The 13,989-nt window shown below is 38.1% G+C and overlaps 1 protein-coding gene across 1 annotated transcript in view; it reads left to right on the top strand.

Moving 5' to 3' along the window:
* Positions 1-9,075, top strand: part of LOC104073635 (dystonin-like) — a gene marked incomplete at its 3' end in the record, with an annotated part of 59,654 nt that extends 50,579 nt beyond the window's left edge. Inside the window, 5 exon segments of the mRNA XM_009573482.1 lie at positions 875-1,110; positions 2,776-2,905; positions 4,480-4,679; positions 6,131-6,626; positions 7,601-9,075. Coding sequence (XP_009571777.1) covers positions 875-1,110; positions 2,776-2,905; positions 4,480-4,679; positions 6,131-6,626; positions 7,601-9,075 — 2,537 coding nt within the window.
* Between the last annotated feature and the right edge of the window lie 4,914 nt (positions 9,076-13,989).

The raw sequence follows: 13,989 nt of genomic DNA, 5'->3' as shown, positions 1-13,989 counted from the left end.
AGGGAAACTATATTGACTAGGACATGATACTAAAATTAATTATAAAAATACCTGCCTTCAATATTTTCTTGGAAGACAGATCAAATCTGGCTGTGTTTTCTAAATCAATATGTACTTTTATAAATGTATACAGGGATAACTATTTTAATATAATGCATGGCTTTTGAGAAAATTCTAATATGTGTGTATGTGGTTTGAAACTTTTTAACACCCACTAGCATTCACAACACGCACATACACAAACATACATACATATACAAAGACACCATTTTTACATACATTTGTATCACTGTTTGTGACCAACCCCTTTACAGAAACAAAGGAAGTTACATAGGCACTTTATATGTGCTTATGGATGGCCACTTACCACGTCCCAGGTCTGCAGCGCCCGTTCTCCTAAATTACAGTCTACTTAGTACACAGTCTGCCTGCTGTGCTCTCTCAGTGATAAAACACATTTATAATGGTACATGAACGTGAGCAAAATATTAGTGATTAGTAATGTTAGGCTGTCATATAAGTAATTGAACTGTAGTCCAGTGTGTTCAACTTTTTGTCACGGCACTGTTGCTTAAAATATTAAAATAACAATGTGTAGAAAGACTGTAAGGTATTTGTGGTATTTGTGTACAAAGTAATGATTTCTGTGAAATGAGAAGCTCTTGCAAATAGGAATTTATATTAGGTCATTCAGATGCAGTGTTACCACATTTAGAGTGAACTGGAAATCACTCTAACATGTTCAGCGACTTCTTATTTGGGGGACTATTAGCTATTGTAACTCAGAGTACTGTTCAGAAGTTCTTGAAGTCTAAGTATTGTTTCAAGGGCCTGTAACCTCTAACATAGTCTTTGTGCATCTCTCCTGTTACAGAACTGACAACTGTTCAACAAGCCATGTCTGATGTAAATCACAGTTACGAAGATTTGGGAGTTTTATTGAAGGAAAAGATTTCAGCACTAGAAAGCATGCTTTCAAAAATGCAGAATATTCAGGAAGAATCGACCTCAGTGATGCAGTGGTTGCAAAAAATGGACAAAACTGCATCAGATTGGGAAACTGCTCCAACTGATAGTGAAGCAGTTAAAGCCCAAGTTGAGCAACATAAGGTACTTTGTGCCTTCAAAAAATACTCTTTCTTGCAGTTATTGAGGAAATTCTATTTGAACAACTGATATCTAAGCCTAGCTTAATGTTGCAGAGAGTATTTAAATGATCCTAGTAAGCATGCCAGTCAGGCTTAGAGCAAATCTGGCAAGCTGTGTCAGTGGAGTAAAAGGAGCACTGTGTCAGAGAGAAGGAGTTGTGCAGGTCGGAAAATAATAATTTTGGTGGCCAGTTTAAATAGGTGAGGCTATATTGATTATGCAGTAAACTTTTTTGATCTCCTTAGTGGTTTAGAGATAAATACTGGATTGCTTCTAAGATCTGAAGGGCTATATCCATCCAAAAGCTGTTTCTGCAGCTGCTGGTTCACTGACACTCCACAGACCTCCTGGTCTCTGCAGCTGCAGCGGCTTATGTCTGTTCCAAGGCAGTGTTTCTCTTCAGCAGCCATGTCATGCTTGTTAAGTTATATAGCTGCAGAGCAGTCTCCTCCCCCCTTTTAAATTGATGAGAAAACCACTGAATCAGCAGTAAGCTTCTGTCCTGTTTCAGCATTGGAGACATATGCTTCTCTAGCAGTGAAGGACAATATTTACACACGTGAAGGTTCATCTATAAAGGGAAACGTAACGAATAGGGAAAATTCTTTCCTTGCCTGTGACTGTGGATAAACAAGGACAGAATTTGATTCAGCTGAGGTACTTCTTTTATATTTGACGGGTCACCCTTAAAAATTAACCTGAACAGCTACTAACTTTCCTCAGGCTTGGATAACATTCAGTCCTAAAACTCAGACTGAATGTGGAAGAAAAGTAGCCCCTTATTTTTTAACAGAGAATGTGCAAAGCTAACATGACCATCTTACCCCCACTGCAGTAATAGAAGAGTATTCACAGATAGTTGGAAAACTGAGCGAGTGCTCAGGCAAGAGTCATCCTTCTGATGCAGTTGGACCTTTTACTAAAAGTTCTACATCAAGCACAGGTTTGTTATTTTAGTGGGTTTTGGATAATTAAAATGCAGCTCCACGGGGCAAGCTTTGTTACTTAAGAATATTCATGTAAGAGCCCTTTGCCAGACATGAGGACTGTTCACTTCTGTCTGCAAGAACAGCGTGAATTAGGAATTGCTGGGCCAGTCTCTTACTACGTCTACACTTTCAGCTATAGTGCTCTTTAAACTATAGTTCTAGATGATCTACAAGCAGCAGTCTATCTGTGATAGCAGGACTTACATTGAGGTAAATGAGGCCACACTGCACTCCTCTCTGTTGGTGCTAGCTGGGTTATTTCTGCTGTGAACTGTACGATGCGATAGTCAGTTTGCCTTCTGTACAAGAACAGATTCCAAGTATATGTGAATGTGATGGGACCTAGTGGATCTTATTTATCTGAATTTTTCTAGTTCTGTCACTTGTTCACATTAAACAATAATTGTTATTATTAATATAGTTTAAATCGGTCAGGTTATCTCTTCCAAAAAAAATGACCAGCAACATATGCCATTATAAAGTGTTTTGAGATTCATAGCAGAAAGGTAGTATGTAAGTGCTAGACATTTATTGTTTATCTTCATGCTTGGCATCTCAGTATTATGGACTTCAAACTTCACACTTTACGGTTCTTCTTTAATCTCTTATTTGTTTATTTTATCACTTGAATTTGCAGCTTTTTGAAACTGAATTAAAGCAAAGTGCGAATAAAGTGCAGGAACTAAAGGACAAAGTGACAGAGCTGTTGGAGAAGAACCCTGACTCTCGTGAGGCACCCAAGTGGAAACAAATTTTGGATAAAATAGGTACTTCAGTAAAGCTGCATTATAGCTCAGACTGATTTGGAAGTTGTTTTATTACTAGTTTTTTTAATGTATTGGCAATCACCAGTAATTTTACTATCTTGCTCCTTAAATTCTGTGGAAATAACTCCTTTTATAACAGTGTAGATCTGCAGTAATTCTACTGATGTCCATGGGCTTTGAATTTATATCAATGCAACTGAGAGAGGCTATAGCTGGACTCTCTGTTTGAGAGGGCTTTATCTTTTTCAAAGTGTGGCTATGGTCAGTTATTGCTCCAGATACATATGTTGTTCTTCGTACAAAATGTAACAAAGTTAGTTAATTCTAATTTCATGTAAAGAACAGTTTGAGTTGTTGGTAATGGGTTTTTTTGCATGCTTTTTTCCCCATGCACTAGTGCCTTTTGTCATTTTGTGGGTTTGGTGGCTTTTTGCCATTTTCTAAGACTGATTCCATAATTTTTGCCAAAAAAAAAAAATGGAGATAACCATGTTTGGACAATAGATTTTGAGATACTGCATTACATAATTGTCATGAGCTTTTAAAAATTATTCTTAGGTTTGTCATATTATAAATAAATCATAGCTTAATCTTTTTCATGCTGATAGGCATTTCTGTAGCTACACCAATAGTAATTTTAAAGCTGAGAATTTTTCCGATCTGTCCTGTTGGTAAGTGAAACTCTGAACAGAGTTTAAGTAGCAGATAAGGTCTCCAAGAGAACTTGAGTAGTGTTGAAAGGGAATTGCTACAGACTGAGCAGAGGTCAAAGACAGTGAAGTGGCAAAAGAAACTGAAAAAACAGATGAAATTCAGGGACAAGGAGAGTTAGCAAAATATCAGAGCTGACTGAGCAAGCACTGACAGTATCACAGAGGGAAGGGGGAAGTTACAAGACTGTAAGACTCAATGGCTGCTCTGGAAGCCACTTGCTAGAAGTGGAAGAGACCATAAATGGGGCTAGGTGTGAACCTAAGCTCACACAGCATCTCTGAAATACCTGTGTACAGAAGTATTCTCATTGCCTACCATTAGGTACCTGGTTTAGATGTCTAAATGAGGCAGTTAATCTTCACAGGCTCTTAATACAGACATTTGAAAGAGGTGTGCTGCTTCAGAGGGCTGTTCAGAGTAGAAGCCTAAATTAGGGCTTCTGCTCACCCTTGGAAAAGTATCTGTTTCTTTTTATTGAATAAGGAGGAAGATTTGTCTATCTAAATCAGGCACCCAAGTTATAACTGAGTATAGCCCTTTGGCTTTTATGTTATTTGAGACTGAAGCCTAAATTTGGTGGTATTTCACTTAGTAATATTCTAATCCAATTTTATTACACGGTGTATATTCATTGCTCTAAAAATTCTGCACATGGCTGTGCTGAACTGCAGACCTTGATCCAAGTGTATATGGATCTGACTGTTAAAAGATGTATTTTCCGAGTGACTGCAATAAGGCATCTGGAGTTAATCAGCAAGAAGCCTTATTAGAGAGCTCTGTTTATGTTTCATATATAGTCTGCTGTCTGACAAACCATCTGCTAGAACATGCATGCAATATGTTAACATTATCATTGTTAGATTCCAAATGGAAAGAGCTCAATCAAGTTACATCTGAGAGACAACAAAAACTGGAGGAGTCTTCAAATTACCTGACCCAGTTCCAAACAGCAGAAGCTCAGTTAAAGCACTGGCTTGTAGAAAAGGAGCTAATGGTCAGCGTGCTGGGACCGCTATCAATTGATCCTAATATGCTGAATACACAAAAGCAACAAGTTCAGGTGAGTCATGCCAACATGCATTATTGATTTAAGTTTCTTCTGCTTTTTTGCTAATAGCAAAAAAGCACTATTTTGCATTTAGGTAGAGTACAGCACAATTAGTATGAGCTCTTACATTTGTTTATCAGCAAGTATCAGCTTAAGTCATACTTGACTACAGTAATTACAAGAAAAAAATTAGCAGAAGAGTGAAGAGAGATCAGAACAGCTAAAGAAAAAAAATGTTGAGGAGATACTGATCATCTGATACATTTTTATGTTTTGACCATACTGTGGTTTCTCTGTAGTCGAATGAAAATGTTCCTTTGAAGTTTTATTAATTTGAGTGTGTATGTAACATTTTATGGTCAGTCCTCATATACAGTCTATGCTGTAGAACTAGCTTTTTGAGATTTTATTCACTTGACTGTGCCAGTAGCTAATGAAAATACAAAGGCAAGTGAAATGCAGTACTGTGAATAGATAATGTGGCTAAGAATGTGAAAGACAGAAGAAAAAGTATAATGAAAAAGTGGAGTAGTTTACTTTCAGAAATACAGCAAACTGCAGACACAAGAAACAAAAGTTAAATCAGACAAAGTTGCAGAAACTAGAAATTTTTACTTCAAACATTTCTGTTGCTGCTGGTTATTTTAAACTGTGATGAGAAATAACATTTTTATTTTGCAAAAATATTATTAAAGCTGGTATATCAATATTGATTAAAATGAAGTGTTTAAAACATGAACTATGTTCTAATGCTATGTGAAAATAACTTAATATTGGTTTGTAAGTGCTTCAAAAATCTAGAAAGCTGGCATAAGACTATCATGTATCACTTAACAGTCCTTAAAAGTTAAACCTAATCGACTTAAAAAGAAAGGGTTTGGAATGTTCTGTAAAGTAAACCCATGATATTTGTCCCTTTTGCTGCAAGCACTATGACTTACTGTCAAAAAAAAATAATATTGGGAACCAGTGATGCAAACTTTAAAGGTCTTACAGTACACATTCAGTCATTTTGTGAATTATCCAAATATTCTCTCTGCTATAATAATACATGGCAATATTATGTCAGAATACACCTTCTTTGAAGTTCTATCTTAAGACAAATATCGAAACTGTCTAAGAAAGAAGACACTGCTTGAAACTAAACAGCGATTATTTTACTTGGTACAGTTACTTAATTACGATAGTAGTAACAGAATTCATTGTTTACTGGTATCTGCTGATTGAATTTCTATTAGATGATCTGTAAATTAACCTCATTTTTTCTGGTTCTTTGATGTAAATGCTTGGAAACAACACAGTTTACGTGTAGAAGCCGCAATTATTTCACTGGCTTTTAAACTTGGAGATTGATTACTCAATAAGAGAGTTAGCTACAACAAATTCTACATTAGTTTTGTCAGAAGCATTTTGCTTCTTTTTTTCATGAGGCAAATGCTTTATAAATTTTTCTTTCTTCCCAGATTCTGCTCAAAGAGTTTGACACCAGAAAGCCACAATACGAGCAGTTAACTATGGCTGGTGAAGGGATTCTGAAGAGACCTGGTGAACATTCACCCTCCCATGAAATTGTAAAAGAGCAACTGGCAGCTGTGGCACAGAAATGGGACAGTCTAACTGGCCAACTGAGGAACAGATGTGACCGAATTGACCAAGCCATTGTGAAAAGCACAGAGTATCAAAGTCTACTCAGAAGTCTGTCTGATAAGCTAAGTGCCTTGGATAGCAAACTAAACAGCAGCCTGGCTGTGAGTACACAACCTGATGCTGTGAAACAACAACTGGAAATTGCTAGAGAAATGAAGGAGGAAATAGAACAGGAAATGAAGAATATCAATGCAGCTCAAGCTCTTTGTGAAGAGCTGTCAACACTGGTTGGAGAAGAGTATTTGAAAGCAGAACTTACGAGACAGTTAGATGGCATCTTAAAATCATTTAAGGATATTGAGCAAAAATCAGGTTAGTATTTATTTAAAGAAAAATAGTAGCTAAGGCATAAAGTAAAGCATATAGTTTCATTTGTCTTTATAGAGATGTTGAGTCAGCTGAGCCTAATGCCAGCTCTCCATCCAGTCCAGCCTCCAAGCATTTGTACATTAGAATTTAGGAGAGTCCCCATACCTTGAAAAGGTAAAAACAATACTTGGGATCTCTAGTGAACAGTTTGGGAGAGAATTTGAAGCACAGTAGCAGGGCTCCTTTTCTCATCTCTTCCTCAGGTGCGTCTTCATTGAATTAGAATACCAAAAGAGGATGCTGTTCATTGAGCTACCTAACTGCATAGGTGCAGAGTGTAAGCCAAAATTGTAATTTTTAGGCAAGCACCAGTTAATGGCTTGGTGAAACTCAGTGGTAATTGTATAATACTGCTTGTGACGAAAGAGGGCCGGTAGTCTGCAGCCTTTCCTTAGCCTGTGAACAACAGAACTGAGCAAGTAATACACTGCAAGCAATATCACACTTTATTCTCCCTAACAGCCTCAGTTTTAGTTTTTTAATTTCCTGTGGTGACAAGGAACTTCAAAGGATCTCCGTAAGAACACACATTGCCTGCAGGCTGTGAGTTTGACACTGCTAGGCTAGATTACTTAATATTCCCTGAGCTTACACTTCATAATACCATGAAACACGACTGTGTTTTTTATCCGTGGAATCTGCTTGAAATGGGATTCATGTAGACACAGATTGGCTAAGCTCACCTCATTTGATTCATGTCCAAATGCCTTCACTGCTCTGCTGTAGTACAGGCACAAGTCTGTCCCTTGCAAGAAACTTGATAGACTTGGTTGTCTTCCAGTCGAACACCACATACTAAGGACCAGCTTTCCTTACATTAATGATCATTCATAACAGAAACAACATTAATTATTATTTTTTCACTGAATACTAGCAGGTTCTGATAATGCACCTCTGTGCTGTCTTCTTTTTTGTAGATAACCACGTTCAGCAGCTTCAGTCAGCGTATGCCGCTTCTCATCAGTTCCAGCAAATGTCTGAGGACTTTCAGGCCTGGCTAGGCAAAAAGAAAGAAGAGCTGAACCAGGCTCGTCCTGTATCAGCCAAACTTGATGCCTTGCAATCACTAATTGAAGAACAGAAAGATTTTAAGAAGACCATGACCGATCAGATTAGTTCATATGAAAGAATTGTTGCAGAAGGAGAAAGCATCTTGCAGAAGACTCAAGGAGCTGACAGAGCAGCATTACAATCCCAAATTGCCACACTCAGAAGTAACTGGGATGAAATGAATAAGCAAGTAAAAGAAAGGCATGATAAATTAACAGATTGTCTGGAGAAAGCGCTCAAATACAAGCAGCATGTAGAAAATCTGCAACCGTGGATCGAGAAATGCCAAAGCAACTTGTGTGAATTAAAAGTTGGCATAAACCCTGTTGAAATAGAGAATTCTATTGTTCAGGTGAAGGCCTGGCAGAAGGACCTGGATAAACACCATGGGATGGTGGAGCTATTAAATAATACTGCTGAAAGTTTGCTCAGTGCAAGTCAAACAGATAAAGAAATTGTTCAAGAAGAAACTAAGGTGCTGAATCAGAAAGTGAATGTGGTCACAGAACAATTACATAAGAAGAGAGAGTGCTTGGAAAATATGGCACAAAGGCTGAAGGAGTTTCAGGAATCATCCAGGGAAACTGAAAAACAACTTAAAAGTGCCAAAGAGCATCTGGAAGCTCACGACTTGCTTGGACCTCAGTCATTCAGTAACAAACACCTGACGATGATGCAGGCCCAGCAGAAAGCCTTGCAGGCTTTAAAGCCTCATGTTGATTTAGCAAAAAAGCTTGCCCAAGACCTGGTGGTAGAAGCTTCTGATTCAGCAGGTGTTTCTGACCTCTTGCTCCAAGCTGAATCTTTGGAGCGAGAATATACTGCAGTGAACCAGCAGGTTGAAGATAGGTGCTCGTTCTTAGAGACAAAACTTCAGGGAATTGGCCATTTCCAAAACAGCATCCGAGAGATGTTCTCTCAGTTTGCAGAGTTTGATGATGAACTTGATAGCATGGCTGCTGTGGGGAGAACTCTCGAGGTGCTGCAATCACAGAGAGAGGATATAAAACATTTCCTGAAAAAGCTGGAGGATCTTATCATGAATAATGAAAATGCTAATAAAAACTGTAAAATGATGCTAGCTACAGAAGCTGAAGCTTCTCCTGATCTTGTTGGTATAAAAAGAGACTTGGAAGCTTTAAATAAACAGTGCAACAAGCTACTAGACAGAGCAAAAGCCAGGGAAGATCAAGTGGAGGGTACTATTAGCCGTGTTGAGGAGTTTTACAGGAAGCTAGAAGAATTCTCCAGTCTGCTTGGGAAGGCCGAAGAACACGAAGAGTCACAAGGTCCTGTTGGAATGGAAACAGAGACTATTAATCAGCAGCTGAATACATTCAAGGTAGGAAGATTTCTTTCTTACTACTATAAAGTATTTTACCACAATGCAATTTTATTAAATATCATTGTGAAAGGGTTTGGTTAAGGGCAGATCTTGGAGGAGTCTTGTTTCACAGCAGTCAGTTCTACCTGTATGCTTTTTATCTGTTTGAAATGGGATATCTTCTTGTGGTCCAGAGAAGCTTTCCTTTGCTACGGCTTGGCAGACGTTGGTAACTTTGCATCCCAGCTCACAGTTCCTGCACCCCAGTTCCCTCTTCACCTCTCTTCACTATCTTGTTTCCTTATGTGATCCATCTACCTTTTCTGTTTTTGAGAACTGCATATTGTCTCTATTCTGATGTCCATGCATTACACAAACTTTCTTGTTTGCTGTGGTGTGAGTTTTAGACTCCAGTGTTCACATACCAGCCCATACTCTCTTTGCTCGTCTGAGTAGTTTAGGTTTTTTCACATGGGTATAGGCATCAGCATATGTAGGTTTAAGACCTTATCTTTTGCTGTTTTCTGTTCTGATACACTGGCCAGTTTTACCTCACTGAATCCCACCCTTACCTAGAAACATCCTAGTAAGAAGAAATCAGGTAAAATAAACCCCCTTTTATATGGGGAATTTACTGTAGCATCCTTATCCAAAATGTACTTTGGAGCTTCTGTGCTGAATCAGAAAGTGAATGTGGTCACAGAACAACTACATAAGACGAGAGAGTGCTTGGAAAATGTGGCACAAAGGCTGAAGGAGTTTCAGGAATCATCCAGGGAAACTGAAAAACAACTTAAAAGTGCCAGTAAGCAATCCTTGTCCAGCTCAAACAAATATATTGCAGTGATGGTGGGTGTAAATTGTGCTTTGGTGCTGAAGTGAAGTACAGAAATTTGCTTGGTTTAGGTTACAATAAATGAATTTCCAGTGCTCGCTGGAAAGGTTTATAAATCCTACAGATGTAAGCAGTGTTTGAAAAAGATCATAAATCTCCTAATGGCTATATAGTAGCACTGAATATTCTGTGCTGCTTTGGTTTAATTTCAATCTAATATTGATTCAAATGTTTGTATGACTTGTACATTAGTTCACAGTTAATCATAAAAACAAACCTTCATAACAGGATTTGATAAATTATGCTCTTAAAAAGATGACCTTGGGAAAAAGTCATTACATGCTTGGCCCAACAGAGGGTGCATTTTGCTTGTTTAAACTAAGCCGTATTAGAAAGGAAAACTAAAACTGAAAACTTTAATCTGGGAATTTCAGATGCAAGTTACTATGAGTTTTGATGATCTTTCAGAATGCCTAAATAGAGACAAAAATCTTGAACAAATAGTTACATTATGAGGAGATTCCATTAGACTGGGAGGATTAAAATTGTATGCCAGTCTGTCCTAACAAGTCTATCTCAATTTAAAAGAGAAACAAATGGTTTTTCTTTGTATATGGTTAGTAAAACACTTTGGGTATCAGAAAATAGCAAAACCTCCTGCTATGATTGCTCTTGCTTACGCTGACTGTACAGGATTTCAGCTGTAGCCAGTTTGTGATCTCTGATTTTACCACATTTCTTGCATTTTCAAACATTAGATGCAGCTTCAGATCTTTGTTACTATATATATTTATATCTATCTATCTATCTATCTTTTTTTGGCTACAAAGAACAATGCTTTTAGGGCAAAGCAGCCTGATGAGCAGACAGTAGAAGAATCCAAGTCCCTGTATGTTGTCTCAGTGTTGTACTTTGCCAGGGCATTGGACAAGACATAGCAATTGTACAACTCCAGAGTGAGAGCCTTCTCTGGTCTGTGCAGACCTGTGGGGAGATAGTGTCCTTGCAACCAAAAAGCTCGTATGGTTAAAAAGACCGAAAAACCTGGAGAGGCCTAAAGGAGAATAGCAATAGCAGCATGTTTATATCCAGAAGTCTGCTCCAGGGTTGTATTTATGTTACGTATTTGTAAGCTTAGAAATGTGTTTTGCTCGCAGCAACCATTTTAGGCCATGCTTTTGCTTATGAGTGAAAACACAATGCCATTTTCCAGGAGGTGAAAAATGATGAAAAGGTGAAGGCGTTGTTTAAGTAGGTGAAGAGCAAATGCAGAGTGGGGAGCCTTTGAAGAAAGGAAATAGGAAGACCAGAATGGGAAGTTTTAACTAGGTGAGGGTGGTGGGTAGCAAAGGGATACTGATAGCAGGGGGATCAGGATCAATGATTACTCTCCTAATACTCAGTGTGAGTGCTACTGGGGCACAACAGAATTACAGTAGGTAATGTACCTCTTCATACTCTTTACCCTTCCAGAGAGCAATTTTACCTGAGGCAGCAAACTGCAGACTGGCTCCCACAAATCCTGCTCCACTCGCTTTGTATTTGCTCACGTTTGTGCACGTACGCAAACACACATAACCTGAAAATGTGGCTGTGGCCACAAAACCACAGTCTAGCTCCTTATGTCTTTAGCTTCTGTGGTCAAGTACAATCAACTTCTATTCCTCAAGAGTAAAGTAAAAGAGTTGTTTTTTGGTAGATGTATTTATTCACATGAAATCTTCACTCTCTTCAGGGAAGGATCTCGTGTAGTGGGCCAGAGGTGGTTTTTGTGGTTTGACCAATTTTTATGTACAAAGAGTTAGAGCTTTGTGCGCCTTCTTGGCATGACATTAAAATGCACAGTTATTTTAAAAAAATAAACAGGTTTTGAATTGTATTTTTTATATATATATACACATACTTGTTTTATTTATATTCCTTCTTTGTAATCTACTTATTGCAGTCAGTATAGTGTTAAATTGAAAGTACTTACTGTCAGTGTTAAACTATATTTATTTACAATGCAGATATAAAATTTGCTTTCTGTAAATGAAAATCTCCAGTGGAGTTCATTTGAAAGTAGAACCATAACTCTTACTTCACAAAGTACTCCAGGAAGAGTATAATCAAATGAAGAATTTGTCTCAATTAATATAAAACACACAAAATTAATTACTAGTTAAATCAGCTTTGTTAGACTTTTTTTTCCCCAAAGTCTCTACACAGTGCACAGATCGGTACTAAAAGGAAATTTCAGTAAATTAGGTCTGTTGAGGTACACTGAGTCCGCCACCTTCAAAAAGCAACATACAAAAGAATGGTGCAAACAGGCTGAACCAAACGCCCTGGGTTTGGGTAGCCACACAGTTCTAGGCTCTTTGCGGTAAGAGCAGTATTTGCAGCTAGTTTCTCTCTGAAGTAGAGAAAGAAAAAACCCAGAAGTTGACTTATTTTACTTCTTGAAACCTTTGCACAATTCTTTGTACTGCCATTAAAAGGCATTCTTAGTAAAACTGACGTGGCACTGTTACGGCTTTCATCAGTGTATGGTTCATTTGATTTTTGCTTTTATTTTTGGAACAAAAGTAGATGTAGTCATTAGAGGTTGCCTTCTAATTGGACTTCATGGGAATTTTTAGCCAGCCTGAGTATTCCTGCCAATGAGCTTGAACTAAGATTTTAATTGGCTTATGTTAGTTGTGTAGAGGGTGTCTGTCCTCTGATTTTCACTTTGAAGGCAGATAATGTTGAAAGAATAATCAGAGGTTTCTCTTTATGCTCAGTAAGAAATTAAAAGTGTTGCATTTCTCATGCGCTGGTTTACAAACACTGGAATAAGATACTAACCTTCCTTGGGATTTACTACAGTTAGGGTCTGTGTTGAAAAGCAAAGGAAAAATAAGCAACCGTTTAAACTTTTTTTTGAAGTACTGCATTTCAAAGTGACTGATGCATCGTATGAAAGTCTTCAGTAGATACAGTGAAAAATGGTAACATTTTAAAAATGTTAGTAGAATCATTTTGCTGTTGAACAAATACAGACCAATTTCAGTTATATAATTCCCCTATAAAATGGTGCAACACTCTTTGAATTCAGTAAGGATCTGTTTGTGGGTGTTTTGGGTGAGAATAACCACGGATGACAGGACCTCAAAAAATGCTTTTCTCATCTTTACCATTATAGCATATATTCTCAACTAGAGAATCCAGAGGTATCTGTTTGGCATAATTTTAATATGTTATGGCTGTTCACTGGAGAGGAGGAAGAGAGAATTTGTCTCACATGACTTTAGTATTTTGATATGTAGCTAACTGTGTATCAAGTAAATCAATAAACAAGAAGTGTGGTGTGTTTGTATTTCTTGCATACAGTGTATCCTGCTCGCTGCTGAACTCTGAAAGCTCCAGCTGACTGTAGTTAATGCCCTATGTTAAGTATTAGCACTAAGTGCCATATGCTGTCCTTAAACTGAGGTCTGAGTTGTCACTGTAACTGATGGCTGCTGTCACACAAGCAGCGCAGGTCTCTGGTCTGGTGCAGAGCAGCTTGGTCATGACAGCTTCTCCTTTACTGTTGGCGAGTCACCTGTGAGTGTCCCAACCCTTCACCCACAGGATTATGAGCTAGAAGTGTAGGTGCACAGTGTTGAACAGTATTTAAAAGCTGTAAATGTCCAAAACGTGAATTTGTCCTGTTAGGCTGCTTTTGTGCCACTCTAAGTCCTGTAAAAAAAGTTTTCCAAATACAGATACTTTTTTCCAACATTTTAATGATTCTTTCGGTGGGAGCAGGGTGGCTTGGCTCTGCCACGTTCCTTGGACGGTGGTTGTCCTGTCAGACGACGCCACCCTAAGCTGTTGCCTCAGAGCCAGGAACCGAGGCTGAAGAGAATCAAAACTGGCGTGGACGTCTCTCTTTGCATGTCAAATGGAGTAATATGGAACTATTCCAAGACCTAATCACTCAAGACAAGTTTGGGGGATTTTTAAAATAATACACAAACTTTCAATTTAACTTTCGTGTAGACGGCTTTATCAGATGGGGTGATCGGGTGCGGACGGTGGTTAAAAGGAATGCGGATCGTTACCAGAATTTCTCTCAGGAAGGCCAGCCG

This window comes from Fulmarus glacialis, unplaced genomic scaffold (assembly GCF_000690835.1).
Source record: "Fulmarus glacialis isolate BGI_N327 unplaced genomic scaffold, ASM69083v1 scaffold23632, whole genome shotgun sequence".
In the NCBI taxonomy this organism is placed as follows: Eukaryota; Metazoa; Chordata; class Aves; order Procellariiformes; family Procellariidae; genus Fulmarus; species Fulmarus glacialis.
This window is presented reverse-complemented; position numbering and strand designations above follow the sequence as displayed.